General features: G+C 37.3%; 1 protein-coding gene across 1 annotated transcript in view; it reads right to left on the reverse strand.

Annotated features, from left to right (window-relative positions):
* Positions 1-17,223, reverse strand: part of LOC118842621 (bax inhibitor 1-like) — a 31,083-nt gene extending 13,860 nt beyond the window's left edge. Inside the window, exons 1-2 of the mRNA XM_036750042.1 lie at positions 16,972-17,223; positions 16,753-16,861 (exon numbers count right to left, since the gene is read on the reverse strand). Coding sequence (XP_036605937.1) covers positions 16,753-16,861; positions 16,972-17,223 — 361 coding nt within the window. The remainder of the gene's footprint in view (positions 1-16,752; positions 16,862-16,971) is intronic.
* Between the last annotated feature and the right edge of the window lie 1,584 nt (positions 17,224-18,807).

Raw genomic sequence — 18,807 nt, forward strand, 5'->3', positions numbered from 1 at the left:
GCCCTTCAACTGCTATTGATGCCCTGCCCTGCCCTGCACTGCCCTCCTCTCCATAGTGGACCAATAGGGACGGTTCACCAGAGATCTCAGCCACTCAGCTCTGTGCTTATGGGACTAGGAGTCTTCATTTTCCTTCCATTTCCATTCTACCCCCACATCCCACCCCAAGCCATTTTCCATTTCCCACCCTGCAGATACTACCTTCCCTTTTTGCTCTGAGAAGTGTAATCAAATGAACACTATCATGGCCTCTGGAAACTCAGTGGCAATGGATGGCTTTATTGTCCCATTCTCCATTTCTGTAACTTCCTAACTTCAAGATACCATTTCCTGGCTATTGTTCACTTTATGAGTTATTTTCTTTTAGAATGTGAGATCCTTGAAGGCTCTTTTTTGAATTTATATCCCCAATGCTTAGTACAGTACACTGCACATGATAAGCATTTAATAAATACTTTTTCATTCATTCATTCATTCATCCATCCATCCATCCATTCATTCAGCCATCCATCCATTCATTCATTCATTCATTCTCAGGCTCAGTTCTCTTATGTGTAAAAGAAAGGCAGTAATATTTCTACTACTCATCTCACTGGAATGTTGAGCAAATAAGATATTGTGTATAATTTAAATTGTCAAGAGAAACCTGCTTAGAAGTTAGTAATCCAAAAATGGAATGGGCTTTCCTAGAAGGAGTTCACCATCAAAGTGAATTCACCTTTTTTTGTTTTAATTTATTTTTTATTTTTAGTTTACAACACTCCATTCCACAAGTTTTTGAGTTCCATATTTTCTCCCCCTCTCTCTCCTCACTCCTCCCCACCCAAGACAGCATGTAATCTGATATAGTTTCTACATATACCTTCACATTAAACTTATTTTCACAGTAGTGAAGTTGTAAAGAAGAATTTTAACCAATGGACTGAACCATGAGAAAGAAGAAACAACCCTGAGAGAGAGAGAGCAAATGGTTTGCTTCAATCTGCATTCAGACTCTGTAATTCTTTCTCTGGATGTGCACAGTTTTTTCCATCATAAGTCTTTTGGAGCTGTCTTAGAACATTGTATTGCTGAGAAAAGCCAAATCACAGATACCGTGTGTCTGTAATCATGTATAATGTTCTCCTGGTTCTGCTCCCCTCACCCAGCATCAGTTCATATAAGTCCTTCCAGGTTATTATGAAGTCTGTCTGCTCCTCATTTCTTATAGCACAATAGTATTCCATTACATTCATATACCACAACTTGTTTAGCCATTCCCCAATTGATGGGCCCACCTTTTATTTTTTAAAACAACAGACCAATAACATTTTAAAAAAGGCAAAGCTGTGCAAGTCATCAAACCAAAAGGACTTCTAACTCCAAAGGGAAAAAAAATGAGAGAAATGAACAAAACAAAAAAAAAAAAACAAAAGAATGAGAAAAAAGTAGCAATGAGAAATTTATTTATACTTTCACTTCTAGAAGTCAATGGGGGGGCAGGGGATGGGGGCAGAGGTATTCAAAGAGAAGAAAAACTCTTCTGTAAATATCACCTACACACTCCAAATAAAGCCTCCAAGTAGCAGTGTAATGTGTCCCACTTTGTGCTGTGGTGGGATCTGGACATGTTCAATTCTACTGATTACTTATCCATGTAAATTATTTTTTCTGAGATATTTCAAACCTTCTGTCTGGCGTTCCAGCTAAGTTTCCCATCAGCAGAGGGTGGCCTTATGTCAACCTAAAGCACTTTATTTTTGGCAAAGGGAATGATAGAATGGAATAGGTTAAGAATTCATTTTGGTTTTGGTAGGCAACAAGACATCTGTAGAGCCATGGGACTTTTGGAGACACGCACCAGAGGGTATTGGAGATTACAAGTGCTGCCTTTCATCAACCTGAGTTACCCTTGACCAGGTTTCTTTCTGGGAGAAAGAATTGTTACTAAATTATTTAACCTTAAAATAATTAGTTGAAGCAACTGTAGAAAAAGGCTTTGTTGTTTCTCTCTGTTCCCATCTTTTGGTTTGGGAGTTTATTTTTCATTTTGCTCAGACCAAACTCAGGAGATTAAGGAATCTTCATTCTGCCCTTTCTTTGATCCTTGGCTGAAATGGAATCAGGGCCTGGTTTAAGATGAAAACTGTTCAGCTTTAGTTGGCAATTTTGGTGACATCCATGGGGCAAAGTTTCATAACAAAATATATCCCATAAAGTAGGGTGTTCACACACTCAGACTCCCATAAGGAAGGCTGTTCATATCCCTTAGGCAGGCCATGCATGCCATATAAGGTAAAATATCCATACCTCATAAGGTGCGTATATCCCATAAGGCACACCACACATATCCTGTGAGGCATGCACGGTATGGAAATCTATTAAAGGTAGGTGGCATATATGTCATCAAGCAGGGTATTCATATAGCATAAGGCACTGTGTTAATACTCTATAAAATAGAGTATGCATGCTCCGTATGGCAAGCTGTGCATAACCCAGGAGATAGGGTATGAATGTCACAACTTCTGCCCAACCATATAACTTTGTCAGCTTAGGCACAAATGAGACAAAGCGAAAGCAGTAGCTACTGAAAGAAGGAGCTGTGAGTTACACAAGCCTATATTTCTGCCTGGAAATGATGGAAAATAATACTTTCTTCCAAAATGGAAAAATCAGCAAGTTTCAGTAGTCTTTATTTTACCTACCAGTGTCTTTCCTACAATGATGTCCCCCATTTATTACATCAACAAGTGTGTACCTAATATACACTTGGGCTCTATGACATGTAAACAATGACATATCTATATTTTGGTTTCTATCTTGCAGCTTCTCATATTTCTTAGCTCTATTATCAGCTTCATTGTGAATTCTACTGTTGTCTCAGTGCAAGAACAGTGACATTTGATACACCACAGATTTCATAGCACATCTGCCGTGGAGTTGTAAATGTAGACCAAGGAGGCTGAGAATGCTCGGCGGCATATATCACGTAAAAGTTCCCTCTGACTAATCAAGTCCATGGGGACAGTCAACAGTGTCACACAACACATCACTCCATAGCTGAATGAGATCATCAGTTACCCCCAAAGAGCCACTGCCATCCCTTCCATCCCGCAGTACCCAAGGCTTACAAAAGAGCAGAGATATGGGCCTTTGTGTTAACTCTGCTTTCTTTTCTCAGTCATAACCTGGCAGGCATGGAATCACTCAAATCCTTTATGATGCAAGTATTTGATGCAGCATTCATTCACCAATAGTGACGGTTAGCCAAAAAAAAAGTTCAGAGCACATTCAGAAAAATCTCAGTTCTGTTGGTCCTTTCAAGGAATAATAATTATCATAACAACTAGCATTTATTTAGTGCTTTAAGCTTTACAGAACACTTTACAAATATTATGTCATTGAATTCTCACAACAAACTTGGGAGATAGGTGCTGTTATGATCTCCACTTTACAGATGAGAAAATAAAGGCAAACAAAACTTGAGTCTTGTCCAGAGTCACACAGCTGTAAAGTGTCTAAGGCTGGATTCTGAACTCAAGTCTTCCTGACTTGAGGCCCAGGGCACTATGCCATCTAACATGAAACACCATTCAGAATCATACACAGTTGCTACCCTGCCCTTGACCTTGCTCTTGACCCTCCTTCATTTGCATAACCTTTCCTCAATCTTCTCTTCCTGTGCCTGTACCCAACAATGGTTGGGTTTTTTTTTGCAGGGGGGAAGGCAGGGCAATTGACTTCCCCAAGGTCACACAGCTAGTAAGTATGTCAAGTGTCTTAGGTAGGATTTGAACTCAGGTCCTCCTCACTCCAGGGCTGGTGCTCTACTCACTGCACCACCTAGCTTCCCCTGCCTGTACCCCTCTTTGAACTTAAATTTCCCTCAAAAAATTCCGAAAGAATTTGGCAATCTTTCACCTGCTCCTCCACCCTACCAAGCTTGGGTGGTATATCTCCCCTCTTTTATATTCTCTCCCTCTGCCCAGGTGACACTTAGACATTTATTGTCCCTCACTAGGCATACTCAAGTTCAAACTTCCCAGCAAACATCCAATTAGCATATGCTACTTAACTTCTGCATTTGGCATGCTTTTATTGAATATCTCCTGTGGGTCCCCTGGGCCCAATTCTACTTCAATACTTGGAAAAATGATCACCACTGACCCTGCTATATGGCTATATATGAATCAAAAGAAAGAAATCACAGGATGTAGAAGCCAGGAGGAAAAAAAAAAGGTATCTTTTCAAGCAAGCTGGGTTTTTTTTTTATTTATTTATAAAAAATCAATTTAGGTCTTTACAGCACAGGAGTAAGAATTCATCGCATCCTAAGGCTTTTCGTTCTTTTTTTAACTTTTCCACCCAGGGTGAAAGCATGAAAAGAAATCCTACAGGTTTTAGAATTAGTGATTAGGAAACTGAATATGAAGAAATGCTGCCCCTTCAAATCTTGATGGGTTTTCTGAGCCCTACATAATGTCTTATGATTTTGAGTTGAAAGAAATCTAAGAATGTGGAATATGAAGGGCTTTAGAGATTATCTAGCCCAGAGTTGTGAAACACGTGACCTGTTGCACAGTGTTGTCTAAACCAGATTAAAATATAATTCAGAAATATTCAACAAAATAAATAAGAATATAATAGAAAATAGGCAATGCTAACTTTTGACTTTCTAAGTCAACATGTGACCTGCAATGATCCTTGCATATCGTTTAATGGCCCAGTTCTATTTGAGTTTGACAACAATGATCTTATCCAATCTACTCAATTTGCTGCAGTGGAAACTAAAGAGCACCCAAGCTCCATTTAATAGCTGCATTTTGGGCCCTCCTGGCTTAAATTGATTGTCAATGGTAACTGTTTCTCTTTGGAAAAGCAAAACTGAGGGTCTTACCCTCCCAGCTTGATTTTTTTTCTTTTTCTCTAAAGGGGCCACCCCTTGATTCACTTCTTAAAGAGGCCTATTCACTGAATGGGCATTACCCCACTCTAAGTGAGTACATGAAAAGGTCTTGGCCTAAAAGGGCCAGGGTCTCTCATCCTGCATCCTGGGCCATCTCCAGTCATCCTGAAGAATATCCGGTCAATGGATCCAGACGGCTCTGGAGGAGAAAGTAAGGCTGGTGACCTTGCACAGCCCTCCCTCACTCAAATCAAAGTCAACTGCAAATCATGTCATCATTTCCCTGATGCCATGGTCCTCTTCAAAAATGAAGGACAAACACAACAACAACAACAAATGTCGATAGGATGAATTCTTGCCTATTGCTAAACATCATAGATTCATGTATTATGAGAAGCAGATTTGCCAAATATTCTACAAGAAACTTGTTTATATAATCAAAAAAACATGGAATCCCAGAGGACCCCCAAGGCCATCTAGTCCAACCCGTAGAGGGACAGGAATTTTCTCTACAGCATCCTTACACATAATCATCCAACCTCTTCCACTTTTCATTCCTCTAGTAATGAAAAACTCATTACTAACTAAAGCCAAACATTCCAATTTTTGACAACTCTCCTACTTAAGGATTTTTTTCCTTATACCGAACATAAATCTGATAGTCAGTAGCTCCCAACCATTCAAGCCTAATTCTTTCATACAATAGTTCTTCAGATACTTTAAGACAGCAATCTTCAATCTTCTCTTTTCCAGACTAAATATCCCCAGGGCTTTCAATAGATGCTGGATGGCATAGTGTCCCTCCTCATCTCCGCCTCCTAAGTTCCCTGGCTTCCTTCATTTCTCAGTTAAAATTCCACCTTTCACAAGAATCCTTTCTTGATCCCCCTTAATGTTAGTTCTTTTCTCCTCTTGATTATCTTCAGTTTATCTTATATACAGCTTGTTTGTACATAGTTTTTGACATTTGTCTCCCCTATTAAAGCATAGATTCCTTGAGATCAAGGGATGTCATTTACCTTTCTTTATATCTCCAACGCTTAGCACCATGCCTGGCACATAGTAGGAGTTTAATAAATGTGGCACATAGTAGGAGCTTAATGAATGCTGGCTAACAAAAGTCAGATCAAATTGGTCTAACTCCAGAATCTTCATTATCCTGCCTTCTGGGCATGTTCTAGCATGTGAATTTTTTCCAAAAATCTTCCCATCTTTTTTTTTTTTCCACATAAGTCCTAATATGTACTGTCTAGGCAAATGTCCTTTCATGTGAAATTTAAGCTTTTAATATTTATGGATATTTAACCTTACAAATAAGACTAGTATAGTACTAGAACTACATATATGTATTTACATATATATATATATACATATAGATATACAGAAACAATATATGTGTGTGTATATAATATAGCACACATACATAATATAGAATGTATGCCTAAGTACCAATAGTCACCTATTTTTTATAGATCATTATAAGGTTCTTCTTTGCCAAAATTCAACCTTTCTGTCATTAGGACCCATAAATGTTTTCCCTTGCATGATGTCGAGCTTCTGTCAATTTTTTATATGCATTTCATTTTATAATGACATGTCATATTTTTACAAACACTACAGAATTGCAACATTTCTTTCCTTCTGAGAAATTCCATTATAAAGCCTGTTGAAAGGCATTTGCGACATCTTAATTTGGTGATTAATGAGACTGATTCTTCCAGGTCTTCTGAAAATTCATTTAAATTTCTAAATAAGACTTTTGAAAAGAAAATTCTGTTTATTAGGTATTTTTCCCTTAGTGCCCATCACATTAAAAAAAGTCAGCAATGCAGTCCTTACATTTGCTATGGCCCAATCATTGTCAATTGAAGAATATATTAAAATGTAAACCCAAAAAGTCATTAAAAATAAAAGTAGGTTCAAATCAGAGGACCTGAATTCAAATTCCATTGTACCACTTACTGTCTGTGTGTTCTTTGGTCAAGTACCTAACCTTTATTGTGTTCAAGACATCTATAAAATGAAGGGAGTAGACTGGTTGATTGCCAAGGTCTATTCCATATCAAAATGTGAAGACTGCGCAATAAAAGCTGACATTGGCGCATTATTTATGCTCATAAAGCCGTTTTCGGATTTGTTGTCTCATTTGGTCCTCCTGATCACCCCAAGAGGGGGGCAGACAAATATTGTTGTTCATTTGTTTCAGTACTGTCCATTTCTTTGTTACTCCATTTGGGGTTTTCTTGGCAAAGATACTGGAGTGGTTTGCCATTTCCTTTCCCGGCTCATTTTACACATGAGGAGACTGAGGCAAACAGGGTTAAGTGATTGCTCAGAGTCACACAGCTAGTAACTGTCTGATGCCGGATTTGAGCTCACAAAGATGAGTCTTCCTGATTTCAAGGCCAGTGCTCTATCCACTGCACTAGCTAGCTGTCCAGTACAAATATTATCATTCCTATTAGCACATGAGGAAATTTAGGCATATAGAGATAAAATGACTCATTTAGGGCCTCAGGGCAAGGATGGGGCAAAGTTCACTATTTCCCTAAGACAAGATTTTTTTAATTATTATATTTGTTTAACACTGGCTATCTGCATGATAATTTTTTTTTAGCCAACTGCAGGAAACATTGTAAAGAGGATTCCTGTTTGAGATAGAAGTTGTATTAGATGACCTCTGAGGAATTTGCCAGATCTGAGATTCTTCAATGCATAGAAAAGTTCAGAATATCAAAAATAATTCAAAATGGATTGAATGAATAAACAGAAGTATTTTAAGCATTTATTATGTGCCAAACACTGTGCTATGCCTGGGGAATACATATAGACCAATAAAAACCTAGTCTCCACTCTGAAGGATCTCTCAGTTTAAACAATTATCTAAATCTTTAAGATTTACAAAGCACTTTCTTCATGAGTCTGGCAGTTGGATAAGTTTAAGTATTATTATCATCCCTATTTTAATGATGAAAAAACTGAGGTTTGGAGAGTGAAATATGGTCACACATCTGGTAGGTATAGAAATTGTAACTCCAGTCTCTAACAGCTAAGGAATCACAGGATGTAGAGCTGAAAAGAATCTTTGTGGACCTCTCATCCAACCCTCTCAATATGTAAACTAAAGACCCAAGAAGCTAGATTTCACAGGTAGGGTGAAACAGAACTGGTTTTTGCCCAAGGTTTCCCAGGCAGTTAGCAGAACTGGGATCTGAACCCAGGTCCACTGACTCCAACTCCAATACTCTTTCCACTGTCCTTAACTGTCTTCTGCCCTAAGAGATTTATTTTATAAATGAAGAGACTGAGGCATTGAAAGGTGAAGTGATCTGTTTATCAGTTTCAGAGCTAGGGCTTGAAATAAGGTAATTGGACTTGCATTCAGTACTCTTGTCCCTATACTATGATGCCTCTCAATCTCAATCAATGCTTCTTATTACCTGGAGCTGGGATTTCAATTGTTTATTTGTTTGTTTGTTTGCTTTATTACACTTTACTTTTTCAGAGAACAATTTCTTTTTATGGCCTGACCGATTTCCTTTGGGTTCAGGCTCTTGGGCCTATGCTAATTTGTGTAACTGATATAATTCCATTGATTTTATTCAGCTTCAGCACCAAGAAATCTCCAGTAGTATTAAGATTCTTTTTTTTTCTGTTTTGTTTTGTTTCCCCAACCCCCCCCCCCCCCCAACAGTCAGCCAGTGGGTGACTCATAGGTGTGAAGAGACAGATATTCTGGAGTCCTAAGTTGGGGGGGTGGGGGAGGAGATGCTGACTTGCAGTCCCTGAAAACAGACTGGCTGCCTGGTGCATCGACACTGAGTAGGCAGGAGCTTCACTGAACCGAAAATGAATTGTACTCGCAAGACTGGGAATACAATTTTACTCCAACTATTTGGCCCAGTACACTTAACATGCAAACGGCCAGCAAAAATAATGGTATGTCAAGTGTAATTTTCTCAGCAGCCACTGACACTGTATACCATAATACAGGGTAATTATTTGGTATTCCGTGTCCTTCATATAAAGCACCACCCAAATGATTTGCCAGTTAAAGCGAAGGAGGAAGGTTAGAAGGTCAAATTTAAAGAGAGAAAATGAGTCAGTGCCTTGGAGGGAGAGAATTATAAATAGATGTGGCATCACAAGTGAAGGAGCTATATCCAAATAAGGAATCATTGGGAAGGACCAGGTAGGAGGAAAATATAATGAGGAAAAGGAGGAGAGAGATAAGATAATGAAAGAAAAGAGTTTAGAATAAGAAGGTTCTGAATGCCAAGGGGACAACATTCAGCTGGATCTGGAACTAGGTGGTAAGTAGAATCAGGGTTCATCTGATAGGGAAAGGACCTGAAAGGTCACGTAATTAAACTATCTGACTGAGGTAGGAATTTTTTTCTATGATCCCCAGCAAGTAGTACTCCATTAGGACCCCTCCCCACCCACCCCCTCCAAATCCCAAAGTAGCCCATTCTGAGCCGCTCTATTAGCATGCTTCCCCCTAAAGTGAGCTGAGTATGTCTCCCTATAACTTGTACCTCAGTCCTCCTAGTTCTGACCATTGGAACCAAATAAAACCAATTCACTTTCTTTTCCACATTACAACACTTCAGATATTTAGAGACAGTATATATGTCTTTTCCCCCCTTATGCTTTCTCTTCCTCAATTTTTCCAATACATTTTATTGTCTAAACATCGTGTGGAGTTGGGCTGAAGCAGAAAGAGATTTGGAACTTTTTTTTCCCCCTCGGCTCCATTAACAAAATACTGTTCAGCCCTTAAGACAGTCATCTTTTTTATAAAAAAAAAAAGAATTTTCCATTTCATACATCTTGCACACATATTCATTCACATATGAAGAAAAGCTTCATCAATTTATACTCCATGGCTTTTGAACTTGTGATAATTTGGACAGTATTCAACAATTTTTTTCTGACAAATTCCTCTTTCCCAGAAATGAAAATCAGTAGTATAAACAAAATTGCAAGGGAACCTTCAAAATACTTCAGAGAACAAATTGTGTTCACACTCTTTTGGAAATCCTCATTTCTATTTATAACAATTAACGAAGCCTCTTTAGAAAGCATCTTCATCTATCAATTAAACCACAGTTAATAGGAAACATTCCTTTAACCTAGTTTGAGTTACTGTACATATTTAAAAGTGATAAAATAATATTTCTAGTTTTCTATTACAAGAGATTAGGCTTGTTCTGCTTGGCCCCAGAGGGCAAGACTAAAAAGCAGCTGAAGAAAGTTTCAGAGAAGCCAAATTCATTTCAACATCAAAGGGGAAAAAAACCAACTTCCTAGCACTTAGACCTGTCCAAAAGTGGCATGGGTTGCCTAATAAGGGAATGAGTTCCCCATAAGTGAAAATCTTTGAGTAAAGACCAGACTGTCACTCACTGGGGAATGTTTGGGGGATGGACTATGTCTCAATTGGAGGTTGAACTAAATAACCTCTGAGATTTCTTCTAACTCTGACATTTCAAGATTAAAAAAAGGAAGGATTTGTAGCAATTTAGATTGGTCTCTGCCACCAGTGAGTTTTAATTTAATTTAATTGAGCACTATATCTTGTGCTTCATTTTTTTGTCTGGCACATGCTAAGACCTTAATAAATGTGATATCTATTTTCAAAGATGCTTCATGAACAAAGATTCATGTGACTAACTAGGGTGGTGCTTTTCATATTGCCCCCATATAAATAATACCCACTAGATTCCCTTTTTTTGGTTGGCTTTTTTTTTCTTTTTTGGTCCGGGATATTCTTAATCTAACACTAAAAGAGAGAACGACCGGGTGATGGGGAGAAGAGAAGAATCCAACTGTTTCAGAGAATCTTTCATGAGGAATAGGAGGAGTAAGGTAAAAATCCAGTCCTCCAAGGCTTTTAGTTAGCTTAATGGTGCTGAATGATCCTGGTTATAGGATACTAGTCACTGAGCTCGGTAAAGATTAAAAAACAAACAAAAAACCCCACCTACATCAAGGTCTTTGTGATTCTTGTCCACAACAATGCAAAAATAAAGGACATTCGGGGGAGCAACACCATGTTAAAGGAAAGAGCTCTGGGCTTACAATCAAATCAGGTTCAATTTTCTCTCAGTTACTAGCAGTATTACCTTGAAAAGTCACTTAACGGCTCTTGGCCTCATTTTCCTTTTCTGTCAAAGAAGGAAATAAGATTAAAGGATGTCTAAGATTTCTTCCCATTCTAACATTTTTTACTCTCTGTTCTATCACTCTGTAGTCTGTCTTCTAACACTCTATGTTCTAAAAACTAATTTAGCTCTAAAATCCTATGTTCTAAGGTCTCTCACAGCTCAAAGAGTTTATATTCCATGTTTATCGAGATCAAATTTAAAAAGAAAACTAAAACCAAAAATCTTGATATAGTCTTGAGTCTAAACTCAACTTCCACCACCTTCTAACTCTAATACCCCAGTAGTTTTATGTGAGAACATTTTAAAAAGGATGCCTGCTTTGGTGATATAAACAAGTAAACAAGGTTTCTCACCTTGGTCCTAGGGAGAGGCTCAGTGGTGAATTGGATTAAAGTTTTGAAAGTTGAACTGTATTCCAGAAGGGAGGGGAAAAAGCTATTACAGATGGTGTAAGGACCCAAAAGCATATTGCTTCGAGTACTTAGCCTGCCTCTTATTCTGAAGCAGTAACCTGAAATGTATTTTTGACTTAGCTACAATTCAGTTCCACAAAGACTACAGTTGAACTGTGCAATAGCAGTTTTCTTTGAGAAGAAAAAAAAAAGGAATTATTTGAAGTGCTTTTTGAAAGTTTTTTTTTTCTTTCCAAGTTCAAGTTTAGAATCAATTTAACTCTCCTATAAAAAAAAGGTTCAGATGTGCCATACTTTACAGGAATAATTCCTCCAAATTTCTAATTATTTTGCTATTTATTAAATACTAATGAATGGATATGATAGCTCTCTTTCAAGGACATATTCGAGGTTCCTAGGCTACAAATGGGGACAGGGAATCTGGGTTTTAGATAGCAAATCTGTGTTTTCACTGCCTCATTCAAGAAATAGAATAAGAAATAGCATTATATTTAGGCAAAACATGGGGGTGAGGGTGGGAGAGGAAGTCTATGATACATGAATAGCAAATATGATTATGGACCAATTGGAAGCATCATGGCACAATGGATGCACTGCTTGACCTTGTGTCAGGAATATAGGGGTTCAAATCCTATCTCCCATGAACAAATCATTGGCTGTGTGATCATGGATAGGTCATTTACACTGTCTGTACCTGTATTCTAATGTGTGAAACAAGTCCCCATTTACATTAGTATGTAAAATGCTAGAGGAATGCCGGATATCGTTATGCGTACAAGTGCTCCATCATGGGGAGAGATACAATGTTATGGGGAGGGTAATGTCAAAATTACAAAGGATGCTGTCATCAAATATTACATCTGGAAAGAATCTTAAAACAGGGAGTGGCACATTTAAAAGTTGCCTTAGAGAATAGAATATGAGGACAAAGAGTGTGAAAGCTGAAAGAATCCTTAAAGAATAACCTAATCCAACCCCCACTCCTTCTTTATACATAGGAAGAAATATGCCTGAAAAAATGTGACTTTGCCAGTATCATGATGGGTATTAGTTAGTAAGCACAAGCTAGAATTCAGGTCTGTTGAATACCAGATCACTGTTTTTTTTCCACAAAGTCTCCAAAGAATAATGTAATGATACAGTCCAAATAAGGTCAAATGGGATGGGATTTGATAACAGTGACAGTTGGGTATTATGGTGATTAGGGAGCAAAGAGCCATTCATTTTTTTATTTTGAGTTGCAGGGCTTCCTCCCTCCCTCGCTCTCTTCCTTCCTTCCTTCCTTCTTTCCTTCCTTCTTTCTTTTCTCTTCTCTCTTTCTTTCTTCCTTCGTTCCTTTCTTCCTTCCTTTCTTCCTTCCTCCCTCCTTCTCTCTCTCTCTTTCTTTCTCTTTCTCTTTCTTTCTTTCCTTCTCTCTTTCTTTCCTTCTCTATTTCTCTTTCTTTCTTTCCTTCTTTCCTTCCTTCCTTCTTTCCTTCCTTCCTTCTTTCTTTCTTTCTTTCCTTCTTTCCTTCCTTCTTTCTTTCTTTCTTTCTTTCTTTCTTTCTTTCCTTCTTTCTTACTTACTTATTATAAAATACCAGGCTAAGAAATCTTAAGAAGTAGAAGAAACTAGAAAGTTAAGGATACCTCAACATTACTCTAACAGTGAATAATTTTTAAATGTTTATAATTTACTTCTCACAAATATTCTAGGATTAATCTCAACTAACTTTGTTCAATTCACTTTATCTAGTCTTCATAGAAAACTTTTATGCCTATCAGAAAGAGACGTGTTTTTTTTCTTCATTTGCTGTTCTGTTATATTGTCAGTGGTCTATGTGTGATGTGTGTGTGTGTGTGTGTGTGTGTATGTGTGTGTGTAAGGATGGCAACTTACTTCTTTTCTATTATCTGTCATATCTAACAATGTGTTTTTCACCCAAATTTTCCATGGATCCAGAACAAGTCTTTTTGTTACATTTCACATAGAGCTTGGTAACAGCATCCTAGAAAATTATTCCCAATCGGTTATTAGACCTCGGATTGCGAATGGTGGAGCTTCCTGGAAATCAATTTGGAGCAATGCACAAGACGTTAACAAGCAGTACATGCACTTTGACCTAGCTATAGCCCTGCTAGATCTAAAAGATCCCAAAGAGATCAAAGAAAAAGAAAGAAAAAGCCCTTATAGTGACTCATTTTGTGGTGACAAAAAACTGGAAACTAAAGGAATGCATATCATTTGGGAAATGACTGAATGATTTGTGAAACATAATTACAATGGAATACTATTTTGCTGTAAGAAATGGGGAAAAAGATTATTTCAAACAGACATGGACAGACTTATATGAAATGAAGCAGAACAATTTATACTATAACATTAGTGTTATAAAAATGGACAATTTTGGTTGATTTAAGAAATTTAATCAGCTAAATGACAAACTCTGATTCCAGGGAATTGATGAGAAAGGATGCTGCATATCTCATGACAGAGAGAGGATGGACTAATATGCAGAATAAGAAATATATTTTTGAGTAAGACCAATGTGGAAGTATGTGTTAACTGTCCTCTTTTCCTCTCTCCCTCTTTCTCTCCCTCTTTCCTTCCTCCCTTCTTTTCCTTCCTTCTTTTGCTCCTTTCTACCTTCCTTCTTTTCTTTTTTCCTTCCTTCCTTCCTTCCTTCCTTATTTCCTTCCTTCCTTCCTTCTTTCCTTTCTTTCTTTCTTTCTTTCTTTCTTTCTTTCTTTCTTTCTTTCTTCCTTCCTTTCTTTCTTTCTTCCTTCCTTCCTTCCTTCCTTCCTTTTACCTTTTCCTTCCCAGAGGGAAAATGCTAGATTATTTTTTAAAAATAACCTTTAAAAAAGTATTCCCTCCCCTCCACCACTCTCCTATATGTTCCTAAAATGTGTACATTTAAAAATGTATATATTAAAATTATACCTTTTTCAGTATAGATAGTGTTGGATTTGGTATCACAGGATCTGAATTTTAATACTCATTGACACTTGCTACCTGTGTGACCCTAGACAATCACTTAATCTCTTTGTACCTCAGTGGCCACATCTGTAAAAGGAAGCAGATGATCTCTAAGGCCCCTTGCATTTACAATTCTATAACCCTGTATCATCTTAGCAACCCCTCATTTGCTAGATCTGATACCTACATATCTTGCCTAGCTTTAGTTTTGACTTTAGTTGTCACTAAAAGTTGACTGAGTAAAACCTTAATTAGGATTGCATTATTAATCTAATTCAACAATTTCATATAAAATAAAGTTTGATACTTTCATGATGGCTTGAATTCCAACAATAATTCTATGTACAAATTATGTTGTCAGTCATATTTGGGACCTGGATTTGAGGTCCAATGTAGTGTGATGGAAAAGTGTATAGAATTCAGAGTCCAAAAACCCCAGTTTGAATGTTGGCTCTGCCATTTATTATTTGTATGACATGGGGCAAGTTCATTTTTTAAGCCTCAGTTTTCTCATTTGTAAAATAAGATGCCTAGAGAAAGGATCTTTAGTAGGACTCCTATCAGTTCCAAATCTTACAATTCTATGATCTCCCTCCACTCCCTTCACGCTGATACCTGATTTAGGTCAAAAGAAGAAATGGGGCCCTTTCCTGAAGTGCATTGCCTCTTTCAAATCTCTAGGGTAACAGAGGGGAAAATGAACAAGATGCCCACTAACGTCCTTTTCAACTCTTAAGATTTTATGATTCTAATATCCTCATCAAGTTGGAAGAGCACATGAAACTCTCAAAATACACTAATCTCTTTCATGAGGATGCTGAATCCCTTTAAAATGCTACCTTTTCGAAGAAAGGACTTGGCAGAGTCACATCTAGATTTTACTTATCGGAAAATAAGCCATGGCAAAGTACCTCCGATCATGGTGAGCTTTCTATTTGTGAGCATTTGGACAGAGATTGAAGAACAGTGCTGAGCAGCTGCCTGGCATTTATGGCATCCCACAGAGCTCTGTGTAATTTAGGCTAGCAGATAGCACGCTTCTACTGATCACTGCTCTAGCCCAGAAAATGCTGATTGAGAAAAACAATCCTAGCTAGGGAAAAAAAAAAAGAAGCCAGACAAGCTCAAAAGGCTCTAAGATAACCACTACATATTATCTAGGCAAATACACATACATACACACACACACACACCACAAACACGTGAACAACAACGATAAAAAACAAACCACTCAAACTATCCTAAATCCTAATATTTTCACTCATGTATGCACCCCACTCTAAGGAAAATTAATATCAAAATGTGAATCTCACAATACATAGCCACTAAACCCTGCCTTTGCCATTACTTCTAGTTACTTCTGAGAAACAGCATAACCTCATTGCTAACAAAACTGCAGAACTTAGAGCTGGAAGGGATCTTAGACGATCCAAAACCCTCATTTTGCAGATTAGGAAACTGAGTCCTTAAAAACTGAGGTCTGAATAGAAGGGACCTTCCTAAAATCATCCATTCTAGGTAGTTGCTAACAAATACACAGAAATATAAGCCTTAGACAAGGAATAACCTAGGGAAAAGTTAAAATGTGAGCTCCAATAGGTAAGGGACCATTTTTTGGTTTGTTCTTGTTTGTATCCTTTCTACTGGGCACATAGTAGGCACTTCCAAAATGCTTGCTAAATTGTTTTGAATTAAATTGGATTGAGAAAAAATGGGTCAGACTATATAACAATAGAGAGGGGAAAAACACATCGGGGTTTAAATCTGAATTTGGCACTTGCTAGCTGTGTTCAGACCACTTAATTTTCCTGAGTCTCAAATGTTCTCATTCATAAAAGGTATATAACACTTGTACTACAACTTTCTCAGACTATTGTGGGAAAAACACTGAAAACTGCAAAGTGCTATATAAATGGGAATTTATTAATGTGATTATTGTTGCCTTTTTGTTATTACCATTAATATAGCTAATAAAATACAACTCAGAAAAATAAGTAGTATTTCCAAGGTATTGTATAATTTGGATACTAAAGCTGAATGCAAAGTTATTTCTACTTAAAATTGCTAGGAAATCATACTATGTATGTGAACTTTCATTTTTTAATCTATAATTAATAATAATAATAATGACAATTATTATTATTATTATCATCATTTAAGATCAAATCTCCCTGTCTCATTAAACGTAGAAGTGTGATGTTTATTCACAGTGGTGAGCCCACTGATTTGACTTATTACATTTCTATCTGGGCTGGTTAGCTCCCCTTCTTTTGGAAGCCTGGTTCCATTCTTAGTAAGGCAATCTGATCAGCTTAGCCCACTGACATCCGGAAGTCCCAAGCTGAAGAGATCCACCAGCACCAGAATGCCTGGTGATGGGGATTACAGGCACATAGCACCCCACCTGAAGTGATCTAGGATTATTAAAAAGATACTAAAAATGAACCCTTTAAACAAGTAATCCATTAAAAAAAATGATTTCATGTCAACGACTTAAATACTATGGATTGACCATTAAGCTATTATCTTAAAAACCAAGCTTACCCGGCCAACTAGTATTGGTTCAGGTCCAGAAAATTCTTCCAGGACAAACATTTGATTCCAAACCCAGCCTCTCTTGGAGCGGTTCAAAACTCGCTGTTCTTCACTCACCACATTTAGTCCCAAACTGGATCCACTTGGTAAAACCTGAGATGGGGTCATTGGAGCCATATAAATATATGGGAGAACAGTAATCCACAAGATTATTAATGGAGTCCAGAGATCCAAGAGCATTTCTGCTAGGCGTTCTGGCATCGTACCCCCAGTTAAGCAAATTGCCACAGAAATGAAACAGTTATTTTGCCTGCCTCCAGCCTTTGGCCATCCAATTCATCATGTGGTACCAAACATTCATTTACAGTTCCACCAGGCGTTTATGGCACAGGAAACATGAATAAAAACTGCTCAGAGTAGAAGACCACAATCCATCAGATTTCCTGGTCATTGAAGGCTCCTGCCAAAATAAGGAAAATACCAGCTAAAAACACATGGAAACAGTTCCCAAAGAGTCACTTACATTCAAAATTGCTTACCTAAAAATTTTAACTGTCCAGTTTAGGTGCTTCCCACCTTCTTCAGGTAAAAGCAGTGTTTGTGAATATATGTTATTATCATATTAATGGAATTTACAAGCATTCATTTTCTACAATGACTTAGCATATCATCTTATCATTAGGAAGGGATTAAATTTTGCCCTACTTAATCCAGAACAACCTTTAAAAACTGCTAACAAGTAGAAGCAACAGGTTTTTCCTCAATAGGGGTCTTCAGGTCAATCCTTGATGACCACTTGTTGGAGGGTATTATAAAAGGGATTATTGATCAATCGACAAGCATTTATTAACCATCTGCTTATATGTCAGGCACTCAGGATGCAAGTTTAAAAAGAGAGACAGCTTACATGGTCAGGCAGAGATTGGATTAGATCACCTCTGAGGTTTTTTTTTTATTTTATAACTCCAAAATTCAAATATTCTGGTAATGAAGCCTCGGCTTAAAGACCTCCAGTGACATAGAAATAACTCTCCATAGACTAAGACAGTCAATTGTAGGGCAGTTCTAATTATTTTCTTTCTTTATATTGAGGTAAAATTTTCCTCCCTGTAGCCTCTCCCCAATGCTCATAGTTTTATTCTCTGGGTCCAAGTCAAGTCTAATCTTTCTCCTTCATGAACTGCTTTTTAACAAGAACTGTAACAGGGAATTATTTTCTTTCCACATTTTTTTAAAGGAAAGACAAATCAATTGAAGGTTTTGAAATGCAAACCTCCATGGATGTTAATGAAATCATTGTAGCCTTATTTCTTCATAAGAATTCAAACATTTCCCAATTTTCATAGCAACAATTACTACCATTAGCCAAACCGGACAAAGAGATTGTCTCTGTCAAAGCAAAAGAAAAGTAGTCTGTGATTTCAAGAATAGGGAAAAAACTCCAAATACCGCAATCTTCTGCTGTTACACACACACACACACACACACACACACACACACACTTTTAAAAGTTGCTCCAATTCAGTCTATAAAATGTGATTCTCCACCCTGATACTAATAGTGACTGAATAAAATTAGAAAGCTCCCAGAAGAAATTCTATAGTGCCTAGTTTGTACATAGAGATAATCAAGGTCATGCCGGGGCTCCCAAACTAAATGCACAGTTGAGCAGGAGATTTAAATTATGGAAGAAAAAAAAAAGCCCTCCTTTGGGAATAAAATGCGTTAAAAATGCAGTTTTTCAATTGGAAAGATTCAGAAACGGATGACCAAAATAAAATGAAATAAAATAAATAAAATAAGAACCCATTACTGGAGATGTCAACTAGATTTTTTTTTTTTTTT

The sequence above is a fragment of the Trichosurus vulpecula genome, chromosome 3, assembly GCF_011100635.1.
Source record: "Trichosurus vulpecula isolate mTriVul1 chromosome 3, mTriVul1.pri, whole genome shotgun sequence".
NCBI classification, from domain to species: domain Eukaryota; kingdom Metazoa; phylum Chordata; class Mammalia; order Diprotodontia; family Phalangeridae; genus Trichosurus; species Trichosurus vulpecula.